This window comes from Canis aureus, chromosome 15 (assembly GCF_053574225.1).
Source record: "Canis aureus isolate CA01 chromosome 15, VMU_Caureus_v.1.0, whole genome shotgun sequence".
In the NCBI taxonomy this organism is placed as follows: Eukaryota; Metazoa; Chordata; class Mammalia; order Carnivora; family Canidae; genus Canis; species Canis aureus.
In genome coordinates this window covers 40,872,541-40,890,662 of record NC_135625.1, presented here as the reverse complement: position 1 = coordinate 40,890,662, position 18,122 = coordinate 40,872,541, and the positions used below count along the sequence as shown (strand labels likewise).

General features: G+C 32.5%; 1 protein-coding gene across 7 annotated transcripts in view; it reads right to left on the bottom strand.

The window, feature by feature from the left end:
* Positions 1-18,122, bottom strand: part of ADAM2 (ADAM metallopeptidase domain 2) — a 137,023-nt gene that overhangs the window by 108,021 nt on the left and 10,880 nt on the right. For 4 of the 7 annotated variants that reach the window (XM_077849258.1, XM_077849257.1, XM_077849260.1 and 1 more), the window contains 4 exons: positions 16,143-16,221; positions 7,683-7,759; positions 6,892-7,060; positions 2,521-2,577 (listed from right to left, as the gene is read on the bottom strand). In XM_077849258.1, the coding sequence (XP_077705384.1) occupies positions 2,521-2,577; positions 6,892-7,060; positions 7,683-7,759; positions 16,143-16,221 (382 nt within the window). Of the gene's footprint in view, positions 1-2,520; positions 2,578-6,891; positions 7,061-7,682; positions 7,760-14,697; positions 14,772-16,142; positions 16,222-18,122 lie in introns of all 7 variants that reach the window. The other 3 variants (XM_077849261.1, XM_077849262.1, XM_077849259.1) reach the window with 3 other exon arrangements.

The following is an 18,122-nucleotide window of genomic DNA, read 5'->3' as shown; positions in this document are numbered from 1 at the left end:
AGTATACAAAAATACTAATTATAAAGGATACATAAACTCCAACATGTATAGCAGCATTATCTACAATAGCTGAAATATGGAAACAGCCCAAGACTTCATCGACTGATAAATGAATAAAGAAGATGTGAGATATATATATATTATATATATATATCACATGTGATATATGTATCTATCTGAGATATATCTCAGATATATCTATCGCTGTGGCCAATGTCGATAGATAGATAGATAGATAGATACATAGATAGATATCACATATCAGATGTATATATATATTATATATATTATATATAATGGAATATTACTCATCCATAAAAAAGAATGATATCTTGCCGTTTGCAACGACATGGTTGGAGCTAGAGAGCATTATGCTAAGTGAAATAGTCAGAGAAAAACAAATACCATATGATGTCACTCATATGTGGAATTTACAAAATAAATAAGCAAAGAGGGGGAAGAAAGAAAGAGGCCTAAATAAACAAACAAACAAACAAACAAATAAATAAACAGATCTTAACTATAGAGAACAAACTAACGGTTACCAGATGAGAGGTAGGTGGGAGAATGGTTGAAATAGGTGATGAGGATTAAGGAGGACACTTGTGATGAGCACTAGGTATTGAAAGCAAGTGCCAAATTACTATATTTTACACCTGAAATTAATATTATACTGTATGTTAACTAACTGTAATTTAATTAAAACGTTCATAAAAGGATAACAAAATACGCTGAAACAGCTAAGAGAAAAGAAAGAACTAAGGAAATTCAGGAAATGGAACATGATTTATGAACAAAATGAGAATAATAAAGATAGAGAAATTATAAAAAGAAATGAAACAAATTCTGGAGTTGAATAATGCAATAAGTGAATTGAAATTCATTAGAATGGTTCAAAAGTAGATTTGAAGAGACATAAGAATCAGCGGACTCAAGAATAGAATAATTGAAATTACTGAGTCTAAGAATCAGAGAGAAAAAAATAATTATAAGATACTATTGTGCAGAACAATATATGAATTATGGAAGTCCCTAATAAAGAAGTTTTTTGAAGAAACAATGGCCAAAAACTTCCCAAATTTGATGAAACACATGAAACTATAAATCCTGGAAGCTCAACAACAATAAGAAGGATAAATCCAAAGGGCATCACATCAATACACTTTATAATCAAAGACATTACAACCAAACTATCAAAGTTAAGACAAATATAGAATATTGAAAGCAGCAAGAGAGAAGTAATAATAAATTATCAGTCAATTTTTCATCAGAAATCTCAGACACCAGGGACAACTGTGTGGCTCAGACAGTTAAGTATTGGACTCTTGATTTCAGCTCAGGTCATGGCCTCAGGGTTGTGAGATCAAGCCCCGGATCAGGCTCCATGTTAAATGTGGAGTCTGCTTAAGATTGTCTCATTGCTCCTTTCCCTATTCCCTCTGTGTCTCTCTTGAAAAGAAGAGGAGAGGAGAAGGGGGGGAGGGGAGGGGAGGGGAGAGGAGAGGGAGGAGATATCACATATCTCCTATAGAGATTCTATCTATAGAGATTCTCCTATAGGAGATTCATATCTCCTATAGAGAGTCCCTAAACAAGAAAATAACACTATTTTACTGGAGGATAAAAATGAGAGAGAAGAGAAGAGGAGAAGAGAAGAGAAGAGAAGAGAAGAGAAGAGAAGAGAAGAGAAGAGAAGAGAAGAGAAGAGAAGAGAAGAGAAGAGAAGAGAAAAAAATGAAAAAAAAAAAAAAAGAAGAAACCTCAGAGGCCAGAAGACAATGGGATGACATATTTAAAGTGCATTTTGCATTTATGCAAAATGGTACATTCACTTTAGAAGAAAGTCTAGCAGTCTCTTACAAAATGGAACAAACTCTTACCATATGATCTAGCAATAATACTCCTTGGTATTTACCCAAAGGAGTCAGAACTTATGCCCACACAAAGACCTGAACATGGATGTTTTTAGCAGTTTGGTTCACAATTTTCAAAACTTGTAAACAACCAAGATATCCTTCAGTAGCTGAGTGAATAAATAAATTGTGGTATATTCAGACAATAGAATTTTATTCAGTGCTGAAAAGAAATGAACTATTAAGCCATGAAAAGGCATGGAGTAAAGTTAAAAACATATACTAAGGTGAGGAAAATAGTTGTAATGGCTACATAGTCTAATTTTCAATTATATGACATTCTGAAAAAAACAAAACTATGGAGATAGTAAAATAATTAGACATTTCCAAGCATTAGGAAGATGAGAGGGATAAATAAAAATTACTAAGAAACTATTCTAAAGGTAGCAATGGTTTTAATTTACGTCAATTATGTAAAACTAAGAATAAATTGATAGAGATTTGATTTCCAACTTATTAACAATACTAATAATTTAAAATACATTAAAACAGATATAAAGCAAAAGTAGTCATTTATTGTCATTTCTTAAAAATTTATTCCAATTTCTTATAAACCTTCATTGCTAATATAAATGGACATAAAACAAATAAATCAAAATATACTTACCAAATTCTTTTCAACTACAACATGCATTTCTATATACTGAGAGAACTCAGAAGGTGGCTGAAAAAAAACAAAAATTTTATATCAAAATAGAAGTATTACTTAAATATTTTAATATATATCATTACCTCATGAATTCAGTGTCACAAAATATACTTTTATATATAAAAAAAGAATTAGATAATATAATCAAAACTTGCTATCATTGAATCATTTTCAGAAATTTTGCCTTTGTCACTTCTTTTGCATTTGATCAAATATTCAATTTACTCAAGAAAAGCTTTCCATTACTTCCAGTGGGCAACTTCTCATTGGTACTGGGCTATTCATATTATTTTCTCTAAAGAAACTTTTCTATTGACTTTCCATTACAAAATATGTGTGTTTAATTAGCTTAAAAATTCTATTATACTGTAGCGTGTGGTCCTCTTTTTTATTCCTATACCCCAAAGGAGTGAGGACACATCTCTATCTAAAAGAATGAGATATCATTTGAAAGATAAAGTAATTTTTGTATAATTTACTTCAGAAAAACGTTAGCCAAATAATTTTAAAAAAATGTTCGCCAACAAATAATTAAAATGACAAACTTTCTTAAATCAGATCACAGATATTTCAAGATGTATATTCTGAGTATGATGTGATCCACTTAGATCATAGTAGTTAAATTAGGCATAAATGTGAAGCCTAACGGTATTTCAAATCTTGCTTATCATTTATGTTACTTAGATTGTTTTCCCAAAATGAGGACAAAGTAATAATTGTTATAATTACTATTAATAAAATGTTACTTTTATTCATCATTATTTTTCATGAAGGAGGAACGCACATGTGAGACAAATGCTGCAAGCACTTTGAGACTATAAGTGTGGAAAATTCAAAATATTTTGTTACTAAAATAGCATATCGCCTATATGCACTGAAAAATATCTGGAAGCAGAAAAGGATAATCAAATATCAGAAATTGAGGAAAATTTTGTCATGTTTATTTTAGTGTCTGCATTTTTTCTTCTTTACACTGATATTTAATCCTTTGAAAGTTCAAAACCATTGCATTTTAAACTGTTTTTCTTTAACATAGAAAGAGAATAATTAAGGAGGGAACAACAAATCTGGGGATTTAATAAAGATGAAAAGAGTGATGATTTTAGTAATTTAAAGGAAAAAGAAAAGCTGAGAAAGGTCAGATAGAAAACTTTAGGATTGATTACTCATTTCCCCCCCCTCACTTTAAAATTCTTTCTTAGCCCAACTTTTGGAGATTTGAGGGTTTCATTTAAAAAATGCTAATGAGGGATCCCTGGGTGGCGCAGTGGTTTAGCGCCTGCCTTTGGCCCAGGCCGCGATCCTGGAGACCCGGGATCGAATCCCACATCGGGCTCCCGGTGCATGGAGCCTGCTTCTTCCTCCCCCTGTGTCTCTGCCTCTCTCTCTCTCACACTGTGCCTATCATAAATAAATTTTTTAAAAAATTTAAAAAATAAAAATAAAAATAAAAAATGCTGATGAAATCCCCTTATGGTTTACTGCTTTCTTGTCATTTCTTCCAAAATTAAGCACTAAATTTTGCATAACAGTCTTGCATATAGGATTCTATCCTTTTATTAAAGTCCCTAAACAAGAAAATAACACTATTTTACTGGAGGATAAAAATAAAATAAACATTTAAATTAATTAAGAAAAATAATGTATTAATGGATTGAGAGATTCAAATCTGTTTTTGTTTTGTTTTGTTTTAATGAATATTAGTGTTGCTTAACATTCCCTGAATTAATTTTTGATCATTGTCATACTTGAGATTGGGATTGGTAATATTCAGTTAATAATAATTTATTCATTTACTGAGCAATAAGCTTGTATGCAGAAAAAATACACAGTTCATCCTAAACAAATAAAAATTTAAGACAAAAATGCATAAAATAATGCCAGGAATTGTGTGTGTTGGAAAAGTGAGTAGATATTTGATTTCAAAAGACCTCTAAAGCCATTTTATTTAATAAGAGAAAGTACCCATATACAGAGACAATTTGCTTAGATATATGTTATATAAAGATATCTCCAAATGCAGGAAAGTTTCCTTTAGTCAAGTAAATGCTAAAGAATTATATCTAAGCAAGAAAATCACATAACACTACCTGATGATCTAATTGCAACATGGATAGGTTAAAGATTTAAGTTTAAAAATTGTCAAAGGTCATTAATACAAATATTCAGGGAGTAAGATGGGACATGAAGATAAGTGATGATAGATACATAAATGATAGATAGATATAGGTAGATAGATAAGTAGGTAGATAGATAATGTGTGTTTGTATATTTTATCTTGGGATTACTCAAGAAAAAAACTTGAAAGAGAGTGGCAGATCTGTAAATCACAGTAGATAAATCAATGGAAAAATACATGACAAACAAATGAAAGCCTGAGATATAACATGAAAAATAGCAGTATCTAAAATGTGAATGCATAAGGAAAAGTCAGAAAAAGTGGGATAGAATGGAAAACTGGAGAGTTTTATCAGGGAGTAAAGTGAGTAAAAAGTTCTAGAGAGTTTTTATTTTATTTCACCATCAGTATCAAACTTAATGGCAATGGACTGAATCCTTTCCTCCTAAGATTGGAAAAAGACAAAGATATCTCTTCTCACTAATTCAACATTATACTTGATGTGCTAACCAGGGCAATTTAGCAATGAAAAATAAATGGAAGGCATCTTAATTGCAAAAGAAGAAGTTTGCAATAAAAATTAATTGTGCAATAGTATTTCAATAAAAAATGTAGAGATAAATTTCACAAAAGAAATTTTGATGACAACTTGAAGACTAAACTGTATAAAACATTGCAAAAGAAATTAAAACCTAATAGCCAAAGGCTACTCAATGTTCACAGATAGAAAGAGTTAATATTGTTAAATGGCAATATTTCCCAGAGAAATCTACAAAATCAACAAAATCCCATCTGGCTTTTTAAGGGAATTAAAATAAATAAAATTTAAAATTTATTTGGAAATGAATACTACCCAAAGTAGCCAAACAGTTTCATAAAAGAGCATCCCTGAAGAGTGTACATCTACTAATTCCAAAGCATACTTCAAAGGTATAGTGGTTAAAAAAAAATAAAATGTGGTTCTGGTATATGAATAGACATAAAGATCAATGAAACATAACTGCAGAAAAAAAAAAAAAAAAAAAAGAAACATAACTGCAGAAATAATTCCAAACATTTATGATCAACTGTCCTTTAGGTGAAAAAAAAAATGAAAATTCAGTGGAACAACGTATATTTTTTTCACTAAAAAATATTTTGGGAAAACTAGATTCCAAACAAAAAATGATGAATATAGAACTCTATCTGATTCCATTCAAAAAATTGACTTAAAATGTATCATATATTAAAATGTAAGAGATTGAATAATAAAAGTTTTAGAAGAAATATAGTAATGATTTTTCTAACTCTGGTGTGGTGGATAGTTTTATCTGTCAACTTGATTGGGCTACAATGCCCTGATTTGTAGTTAGACATTATTCTAGATGTTTCTGTGAAGGTAGTTTTGAAGATAAACATTTTTATTGGGGGACTTTGAGTAAAGCAGATTACCCTTCAAAATGATTGGACCTCATCCAATCATACATATATATACATGCATTTTGTTGGTTATGTTTCTCTGTAGAAATGTCTGCCCTGAAAGAAATCCTTAACTACTGTATTTGCTGAGCTGAGATTGTTGAAAACAAAACTCAATCTCATTTATAGGAATGGATGAAATATTATGTAAATTGAATTTCCAATGTTACATGTGTCTACTATTAAAATGTGGACATAATTGGGAAGGAATAAGATCTTGAAAATTGGAATAAAAACATATGGGAAGACTCTGATGAAGCTCGAGTTCACTGAACCCCTAAATTCTGATGAATCTTCTTTTCTAGTAGAAGCAATCTCTCCATTCCTGTATAAGAAGATTAACCCTGTCTTTCTTGAGGAAAATGTAATGGTCTCTCATGAGGCTGTCGCCTTTAAAGATGCTGGTGACTCTCTTCAGGACCCTAGATATGTATCTTCAATATTTATGTGAATTGCTTTTGTGTTAATTATATCAAAATTTTGGCATAATAAATATGGAGAAAGGAGTGCATCTGCAGACAATAAAGATCTAGATCACAAGAAAACATGCTACTAACAGTGGAAAATGCCAGGTTGTAGTTCTAATAAATTGAATACTAGTTTTAAGGCTTACAATAGAGGTCATGAAGTTTCTGGTATATCTATCTATCTATCCAGTCTGTAATGTATGTTAATGTAAATAATTTGTACATTAGAAAAATACATTGTTTATATTGCTGCATAGTAATCATATAGTTTACTCAATCACCTACCTCTATACTTTGTATTTTATGGGACATTTCTCTTGACTCAATATCCTTCTCAGCATATAAAGAAACACCTTTATTCTTATGTTTTACTTGATAAACCACATGTTCAAAACCAATTGAAGGCTCCAAGGGCTCAATACCATAACTTACATTTTCAAACTGTAGTAAGCCCCTACAAATATCAAAAAATAAGTAAATAAATAAAATAATGCATTTTTAAAGTCAATACAATAAATAAATAGAAAATGACAGTGAATGAGTTTAATAGTATGTAGATTATTTTGAGTCAGTCTTAGATGGTAAAGTAGGAAAGAGTTACTGAATGTCCACAAACTCACTGAGTGGCAAGAATTGTAACATAATTGGTATTCACTTAGCCATTAATATTTTATAGTTTACAAATATATCAAAAATCTCAATTCAAGATTGAGTAGGAGACATAACAAGAATTTGCATATTATGCTTTTCCACTGACAGTTTTCTACAATAAGCCATGCCTCACTTTAAAACTCCTGAATATAATTTTTAAGAATTTAAAAATTTGGGGGGCCCTTGGGTGGCTCAGTCTGTTAAGCAATTGACTCTTGGTTTTCGATCAGGTCATGGTCTCAGGGTCATGAGATGGAGCCCCCTGTGGCAGGCTTCATGCTCAGCCTTCTCCCTCTGCTCCTCCCCACTTCTGCTCTCTCCCTAAAAAAATAAAAAATAAAAAATAAATAAAAAATTAAAAATTAAAAAATTAAAAATTTCTAAAACACGGTTCTACTTTGTAATCATAAAATTATATAACGAACCTGAGTCCAGAACATGTGCTAACGATGGCCATAGAATTTGGATAACCCTCAATATACCCTTGGTAGTAGCAAAAATTCTGAAAAATAAAGATACCTCTATTAGCATAATTCATTAGAACAATTCATGTTAAAGGAAATATTTTCAAATATTTAAAACATATATGTTTATTTGCATATATGTGTCAAATACTCATTATTTCCAAAATAGATTTATAAGATTATTCCTTGAGCATTTGATTCAATTATCCAAAAATTTTCCTGTTATAAATTACACATGACATTTGCAGTCACTAGGGTCAAAGTAAAAATCATCAAAAACTTTTTTTCCACACTCTCTTGACTTAATTTTGCAGGATAGAGGTTAAAAAATTGAATCCAAAAGATAATTTGTTCTTTTCAGAATTACTTGAGTACAATGGCCAACTAACTTGCATTAACTCTCACTGATAATAAAGCAAAAAGGTAAAGGAGGGGGACAGGGAATCCTCACTAAAAACAAAACCGCATTTTTTTAAGATTTGCATTTGTAATGGTTTTCAGTTGAGGGCACTCCTCAAGTCAGGTCAGCATAATATTTCAACAAAAAAACCCAAATTATTGACCAGAGTTTGAAAGTGTCTAGAAAATGAGATATGATATTCAAGAAAGGAGGAGGCACAGAATCAGGCTTTAAAAATGTGTGCTATTAACTCAGGTGTAGGTTTTTTACTTACAACTAAATTGACACTATATGAAAATAGTTTAGTAGAAACTAAAACCAAAAAAAATGGAAGAACTAAGGAGAGCTTTTTGGTTGTCTCCAAACTCAAAAGTAGAGTTTGGAAACTGGTTCCCGTCTAGTTATTTGTCTGCAATAGCAAGAATAAAAAAAAAAAAAAAAAGTCACAAGCTCCAATGTATCATTGAATATGGCTAGTATATGATTTTAAAATATTGTATATATGAATAAAAGAAAAACGTGGCCCCTAGTCAAGAGAACAATCCAAAAGAGAGCTGACCCTGAAATAAGTCAGGATTTTGGAATTAGTAGAGAAAAAAAAAAGGCATTAAATCAGTATTAAAAATGTGATCAAAAATATAAAGGAAAGTTTGAGAACAATAAGCAAATTCAGCAAAGAAATAAGCGTTATACAAATGCCAACTCTAAATTTTAGAACAAAAAATATATTTAAAATGAAATGTACAGAATAGGTTTTACTGCACATTAAAGAAGGTAAAAGAAAAGGTTAAAAAAAAGAGTATGGATCTATAAGATATTATCAAATCTGAAAGAAAATTGAGAAAAAAAAGGGACTTTAAAAATTAAATATAGTTGCAGCAACCAGTAAGGCTATATTATCTAACATATGCTTAATTGGAGTTTCTGAGAAATGGAAAGAAAAAAATAGGTAGAAAAATATTGAAGAGATAATGGCCAACACTTCCCCAAATTCAGTGAAAAACTACAATTACAGATTGAGAGACTGAATATACAAATGGACAAAGGCCAGACCAAATATTAAAAATAGTCCTTCAGTAACCTGTCCAGAAAACCAATCCCATTGTTGACAATAAATAGCCCAGAAAGCCAGCCCACTGCAAATCAGATTTCATATTGCTATCTCCAGTAATAATCCAGGAAGCCGAACAATAACTTATATAACAGTCACCCCCAGATAATCAAGACTTGATTAAAAACTATCAGCTTACCTAATTTTTTGTCTCTCCTTCCAATTTAGGACCAAGCAGAGAAAATTAAATATGTACTCCTAAACATAAAACATAAAATACTTCACAATTTCTAGTTAGCCTACACCTTCCTCAGGCCAACAACCTCTAATCAGGGATTCATGAAGCTTTCCCTTTTTTCTATCATATGAATGAGATAGGGACAGATAGGGCTAGGCAGGGAAAGATAAGAGAAGGCCCCCCCGAGTCAGGTTCCCATAAATCCCAAGGACATTGAGATGCAACAAAAACAGAGATAGGAAGTAAATCCAGCCCCCTGGCCCCAAAATGCTAGGGAGTATCTTCCTTTAACATCTACCAAGTAATCACCAAGACTCAAAACAATCATATGTCATTCATTCAAAATGGCTCAAGAAATCCCAAGTCCATCAACTTTCTAATGAGGTTTTCTATAAGAGGCAAGCTGAAAAAGCCCTCAGTGGCAACACTGTCAGGATCCCTTTCACTTCTGAGAACTTTCTCTATATCTTTGCTTAATAAATTTCTATTGCTTTACTCCTCTCATTTCTCCATGAGATTCATTTTTTGACTCTGTAAGACAAGAGCCAAGTTCTCCCACTTCATAAACCTTTCCTACTTTCCTCCTGCTTTTGAGTGTCTGCCAAGATTCAACTCTCTCACTCTGGCAAGCTTTGAATAAGTAGTCTTCACTTATTCTCATTGTTTGGTTTTGCTTATTTCCACAAGATCTAAGGAACTCATTAGTATAAAAAAAAAAAAAGCAAGCAGTAGAAACTACTTATGAAAGTGACCAGATATTGGATTTAATAGGAAAAAAACTTAAAGGAGGAGACATTATAATTATGTTCAAAGAATTATTGAAGGAAACCATGATTTAAAAATAGATGTATGATGATATCATATCCAATAGAGACTATCAATAAAAGGTAGAGATTGTCAGAAAAAGTAAAAAACAAGACAAATCTATAATCTGTCAACATGTACCATGCTTTAAATTCAAAGATACAAATAGATGGAGAATAAAAGAATGAAAAAAGTTGTATCATGAAATAGCATCCCCAAGCAAATCAGATAAAATAGACTTTAAAAAAATTTTTTTTACTAGAAATGAAGAGTAACATTCTAGAATTATTAAAGTTTCAACACATCAGGAAGATATAACATTTTTAACACATGTGCACCAAATAACAGAACACCAAATGCACAAAGCAAAAAAAACTAGGTAAAATTAAAAGCAGAAATAGACAATTCAACAATCATAGTTGGAGACTTCTTTTCTTTTTCTATTTCACATTCAGTAATGGATAGAACAACTAGACAGAAGATCAACAAGAAGATATAAAGCTTGAAAACAGCATAAATCAATGAAGCCTAGCAGACATCTGTTAAACACTCCACCAAATAACAATAACAACAGAATATACATTCTTCTTATGTATACACAGAACATTTTCTAGGATAGACTATATGCTAGGCCATAAAAAAGCCTCATTTAAAAGTATATAAATAATAAAAATATGTTCCTAAAATAGCATGAAATTCAAACTCGTTTACACAAAAATTTGGAAAAACTCACAAATATGTGGAAATGAATAACCTACTATGGGTCAAAGAACAAATAAACCTGAATCCACAAAATACTTTAAAGTAAGTTAAAATGAAGGTATACCATACTAAAAAGTATGGTAGGTAGTTAAATTAGAGATAAATTTATGTGGATAAGCGCATATATTAAGAAAGAAGAAAATCTTTTCTTTTTTTAAATATTTTATTTATTCATTAGACAGAGAGAGAGAGAGAGGCAGAGACATAGGCCAAGGGAAGCAGGCTGTCTGTAAGGAGCCTGATGCGGGACTCAATCCCAGAACCCTGAGATCACAACTTAAGCCAAAGGCAGATGTTCAACCCTGAGCCACCCAGGTGCCCAAGAAAGAAGAAAATCTTAAATTAATATCCTAACCACCCACCTAGGACATGGGGAAAAAAAAAAGAAAAGAAACTAAATCTACATCAAACAGAAGAAAGGAAATAATAAAGATTAGAGTAAATAAATAAATAAGAACAGATAAAAAATAAATCAATAAAACCAAAATGTGACTCTTTAAAAAATTAAATAAAAATGACAAATCTTTATAACAGCCTGAGTTTGATACAGAAACTTATTTCTCAACAAATAAAGTGCATTAATGGGTTTATGTGCTTGAGATTAACATAAACTTTACCATATAACTCTATCAGTTGAAAGCAGCTAGTCTGGTTGGAAGATTCCCTAGGTTCCTTAATAGTCATATACCATGCCAGTTGGTACTCTAAAAGGCTAGGGTTATATTTGAACCAGAGCTCATTATGGTTTTCTGATAGAATATGTGGGTTCAGGAAATAGTGTTGAGGTGGGAATGTCTCCTCTCACGATTATACCAAATAATCTTTTAGAATTTTTGCATTCCATCTCAGTAAGGAAATTTGTCCTTACATAAAACAGTACATAACAGGGACATAAAAACAGTTCCACTAATTTGGAAGATGAAAACTTCCAACTGGATGTGTTCAGATTCTTATTTCACTAAACAAAGGCTAATCTAGTAGTTGGAGTGACTGACTCTGAATATCAAAGGGAAATTGGTTATCTTTACCAATAAAAGCAAGAAGGGCTATGACTTGAACCCAGCTGATTATTACAGCAACCAAAAGAAAGTATAGTTAAAGATGCAATAAAGATTTACTCTATTCTGCTTGATTAATATCCATAACAAGCTAAGGTTCTGGGTGAAAGCAATGGGAACAAGGAATAGGTAGTAGGGAGGAAAAGCCATAGACAGCAATTATAACTTAATACAGAAATCAAGAAAATAGTGCCTTTGCATATTTTCTCTTTTTTTCTTATATGTATACATATGTGTTTATTTGTATGAGCTAACCATTTTCTTTTTCCTTCTTCCTATTGGTTTATCTACAAGTTGTTGAAAGTTAACTTCACAATTTAATCTCTAGTTATCATAGCATTAATTAACGATCACAATGGCTCTTGTGATTCTTTTTATCCTCAATTGAAGGGAAGAGTGGGAATTTCTTCACTCGTAAAAAGGGTAGCTGAATCTTGTTAAATAGAAATATAGGGTAAATATGTTGTTTTACCAGAGTTCAAATGTGTGCAAATGAAGCCTGACTAGTCAAAGTTGTAGACTTTATCAATTATTGATGTATTGGCACTCAGCTTCTAATAAATCTTTTATCCGCTTTGTGCAAGTAAATCTAAGCTCCTAAATTATTTTTTCCTTTGCCAAGAGGCACTGGAGATTTGCCAGAAGAGCATGTAAGAGAGCATGAGAAGAGAGCTTTGTTTCCTGGTTCCAGTGTGCTGGTTTGGAAAGCTCGTGTAAGTGTCCCGCTCATTGTACCACCAGGATCCCTCAGTACTTGATGATTCTCCAGTACACAGATCCTTTAGTGCATGATGGTCACTAGCACCCATCAACCAGTAGTTTCCTTTCATGATTCAGATCCCTTTCCTTTTGTAGCAGAGTAGTTTTGTGAGATACTGCTTGGTGAAGAGCTTTCCTGACTACCCTAAACAGATTTCCAGAAAGTTCCAAAAAGAAATTCTATGGCAATACTTATGGGTACAGCACCATTGTGGCTTCCTGCTCTTCAGCTTTAAGTGTTCCAAATACATGAGATATTCTTAAATGTATATGAAGAGAGGCACAGTTGTGCCTCTTCTAACAAGGTTTGGATCGCAGCCCTGGGATAACAAGACTGTCTTCTTTATCCCAGTTCTAGGGTTGCTGGCTGCTTCTTGTATCTGGTATTCCAACGTTAATTTTAGAGTTCTCTCTACTTATTTTTTAATCCAGTCTCTGTTGCACTTAATAATTCTTTATGTAATATTTTCCCTGTTTAAGTTACTATATGGTTTCTTTACATTGAACTATAACAGTATCTTATTTTTTTTTTAATTTTGTCATTAGCATATCATCATAACAGATTACTTTGCCTTTTTTTTTTTTTTTTAATTGTGGGCCCATGTAGAGTTTCAACGGTTCGAATCATAGTTTATAAGATCAAAATAAAATACCTGGACCTTTCTACCAGCTTTTTCTACTTCCTTCCAAAGGTGGTTTATATAATTCAGATTGATAAATTTCTAATCTTTTGGAATAATCAGTAAGTTATATCAGCATTATAAATATTTGGAAAAGTTAAAAATAAATAAGTAAAAAAATCATTTTTAAGTAAGCATATGATAGAATTTTCAGAGGAATCAAAAACTTATTATTATTATTATTAATCAATTTCCTTCTTTGGTTTTTTTCTATTTTTATCATTGCCATTTCTTGCACTGTTTTCTTCTATCGCATCTTGTTTAATGTTCTTTTTGCACTAAAAAGAATGTGTATACTGTTGCTACTCTGTGTTATCTCCTATAAATGTTGATTAGATGAAGATGATGGATAGTTCCTCTCAAGATCCACCAGATTTGCTATTTGTTTCCTCTTCATCTATCAATTATTGAGAAAATATTTAAATCTTCAATTATTTTAATAATTTATATATTTCTCCTTTCATTTCTGCCAATTTCTGCCTCATGTAATTTGAGATCTATTTTTATGTGCATACAAATTTTGAATTGTTATGCTATCCTGGTGATTTTACCTTTTAATAACATGATGAATATTTATTTGTTCTAGGGAAATTGTAAAGTCCACATTCATGAATGGCTTATACTTGTGAGCTCTAGGCAATAAATAAATTCTTTCTATGTCTAATGGACTAATCTGTTCTTTTGTAGCTAAGTCTGTATTTTCCAAGATAATATGACTTTGAGGGATAAAAATCACTTGTAGATTTTATTAAAAACAAATTTACCTACACTTTTAACCTAATTCAATAAACTTTCCTGATTTTCCCTGCACTACAAATAGGCCTGCAGTTTTGGCAAATATCAGTTATCTATGTGGAACCATATATGTATTACATTTGAAGCCAGCATTAACAACCTACTTCATTCAGGTTTTCAATAAAGTATTCTTTGCTTTGTTTTTAAATTATACATTTATCTCTCATGGTCACCTCCTGGGATGTAGGGGCAGAGGTAAGTGCTAAGAATGGCAGAATTACATAAAATTCCGGTATGGGATATTGTAGCTCTGGTGTCTCTTTGTCCCACTGGTTCCAACTCGGTCTCTCTCTCACACACATGCACATACATGCTTTTATGCCACACACACGTATCATACATTTATGTGTGTATGTGTGTATAGCGTTGACAGCACATAGTATTTATGTATTTCTGTAGATGACTCACGTAAAATTTAAACCAACTCACCATATCTATTATTTCTTCTGTTAAAAGCTTAGTCTAAACAAAAATGCTTTAATTTCAAAGTACTGGTTGATTCACTACACAGAAATCAGGAATACAAACAGAAAAAAAAAGCAATAAGAATTGGTAGGGCAGTGAGAAAGAAAAAAGAAAACAGTATATCAGACATGGGTCATCCTAGCAATTTTATGCACGTTTCTTGATTATTTTTACAACAAAGCATAGACACTATTAAACAAAGCTTCAACTGTCCAAATACATGAGATATTCTTAAATGTATATGAAATTCCATGTATATTTATTTAGTCCTTGAACATGTTAGACAAGTCTTTGGACTCTCCTTCTCTTCCCAGATTTACCTTTCTTGATTCAAATTGTGGGTTTTTTTTTTTTTCATTTTAAGTATTTCATGGTATTTTCAACCTTACTGCTACCTGTACTTAAGCACATACATCATCATGAAATAATAGCTTAAAGAAATCACAATCCTTTTTGGTTTGGTTAACCATCTTTGTAATAAGGGCTAACTTGTGACGCGTTGTAAGCAGAAGGTTAGAGGTTCTCAGAAAAAGAAAACGAGACACAGTTTTTGTGACCCAAGGGAAGTCATTTTAGGCTGGCAGGTTTTTTCTGTAATTTATCCCCACCAGCACACTGTATTTGCCCAAGCACACTTCCTGCAGAGCTTCCTAGGAAGTATCAGAATTATAAAGAAATGCAAAAACCTCAGTATTTAAGGATTTTAAGGGAACAAAAGGAATGCAAAAACTGAATCTCTATCAGGCCCGGAAATAGCCTAAGAATATCAGAGGAAATAAATCTGTAGTAAAACTCTCAGAGCTGTTTCAAAAATAAACAAGGCCCTGCATTCTCTACCCATGATAAGAGCCCAAGACTCCATCTCATTTATACTGACTCTCTGAGCATGCCCCATAGCCTCTAACCCCTTGTCCAACACTTACCTCTTTTTCATTATTATGTTAAAATCTCCACACCATGATGAACACAATCTTCATTAACAAGCATAAAAATGTATGTATAGGCATGTTTTCTAACATGCCTGCACAACATTTATCTGCACAACATTTTCTGCACAACTTTATCCCTGCCTTTGCACATGATAACTAATTTTCCCTCTCTGATTATTCACCCTAAACACAAAATAAAAAGAACCTGCTCCCTCCTGCTTAGGCTTTGGTGCTATTCCCTGTGATCTTGTTTGTTGCAAATAGTTTCCTTTGTGTGACAACCACCCAGTGTAGTCCCTATCTGTAGCTCACCAAGGAGAGAACCATCTTAGTTCAGTTACAGCATCATCAAAAGTAAATGTTAACTTCATTTTAAAACAACACATAACTCACAATCCTTTGTTTTCCAATATGCGAACCCTAAGTTACATAATCATAGGAACTCACATAGTAAAGGTAAAACAGACAGTAAAATCATACCTGAAACTGTTGTTCAAGAGGCTTCATACTTCCTGTGCCATTATATCCATAAACTCTAAAATTATGAGGCAAAAAAGCTCTGTAAAATAAGGATAAAAAGTATTTAATGGGAAGTTTGTTTTCTAAGTTCCTATTTTGAAAATATATTTATTGTATTGTATTTATTATAGACAGGAGTAGACAGGGTCAGGGGAGAAATAGAAAGATTACTTTATTCTAATTTTACTCAAAAATCCTGGTGTCCAGACCTCTCCTCATTCACTTTACCATCATACTGTCCTCTAGGCTGTTTTAATTTTATAATACACTAGGCAAGGGACACCTGGGTGGCTCAGTGGGTTGAGTATTTGCCGAGCCCTGTGTTAGGCTCCCTGCTTAGTGGGGAGTCTGCTTCTCCTTCTGTTTCTCACCCTACTCTTGCATGTGCACTCTCTCTCAAGTAAAATCTTAAAGAAAAAAAAAAAAAAAAACAGTAATAGGCAACATCCCTTCCTGGGATGTTCTTCAGCTCAGTTTATTGTCTTATCTACTTCAAGTCTTTACTTAAATAACAACTTATCAGTGAGGCTTATCTTGGCAAGTTTATTTTAAAAATTCAACTTTCCTAATTATCAAAACAGGATTTTCAAACAACACTTCTAACTTTGCTCTCTATTTTGCTTAAGCATTTATCACCTTCTAACATTCTTCCTAATTCATTCATTTTTATTGATGTAGGAAAGATGTTAGGGTTTGAAACCGACAGCCAAGAGTTCTTGAGACCTCTTTGGTAGAAAAAAGGTGATTTTATTAAAGCACAAGGTCAGGATCTATGGGTAGAAAGAATTAAACTAGGGTCATGAGGAGTGGCCAATTATATACTTTCAAGTTGGGATGGGATTCAGGGTAGACTTATGTCTCTAAGAAATTCGAAAGCAAGGTTTCCAAGACCTTGAGGGGCTAGCTGTTGTTAGGAAAAGTTCATTTATTACTGTCTAATAAAACCTTAGTCATGATACCCTTCAGATGTATATCAGTGGGTCATATACTTGGGGCATGGCTGCCAATATACATCTTGTGGGGTAGTGATAAAGGAAGTTTCTGAAGGAATTTTTGTAGGTTAAAGTAGACTTACAGGATCCGGGGGGGGGGGGGGGGGGTCGGGCTAATACTACCTTTTGCCCCTAGCAAATATTAGTGCCAAAGCAGATGAGTTTCCCAAAGAATGTCACTCTGCCTGTTTCAAGGATTTGTCAGTGGGCTATAGGTAATAAGGAAATTTAATTTTTTCTTTGCCTTTGTTTCCCACATTAATACCATCAATAATCTCATTTGATAACAATATAAACAGAGATTCTTGTTTATTTTGTTTACTAGTGCATCCTAAGCACTTAGAAAAATATCTGTAATATAGCAAATGGTTACTAAATATTGAACTAATGTGACAAGAATTCAACAGATTAGATGGAGATCTCACATTGCAATATATTATTTATAAATATGGGAAGAATATGCCGAAATGGCTCTGTAAATTTTTAAAAGATTTTATTTATTTATTTATTTGACAGAAAGAGAGAGGGCACAAATAGGAGGGGCCACAGAGGAAGAGGGAGAAGCAGGCTCACCATTGAGCAGGGAGCCCATCATGGGGCTCAATCTCAAGACTCCGGGATGATGACCTGAGCCCAAGGCAGATGTTTAACTTACTGGGCCACCCACGTACTCTTGAAATGACTCTATAAAGAGAAAGGGTAATTGTAGATATCCCATTTCATTTTCCTAATTTAAGCGTAATATACAAATCTGTGACTGCCATGGCAGTCTGGATTTGTTGAAGCAAAAGGTCAAAGAGCCAAACCACTGACAAGCGGAGCAAGATTTTTTGCAATTTTGTCATACCAAAAAAGACTATGACCCACAGTAGAGTGGGGCTTCAAGAAACACACAGATCCTGAGTTGAAGGTCCTATAAAGAGATTTAGCTGTTGATATGTGGACACCA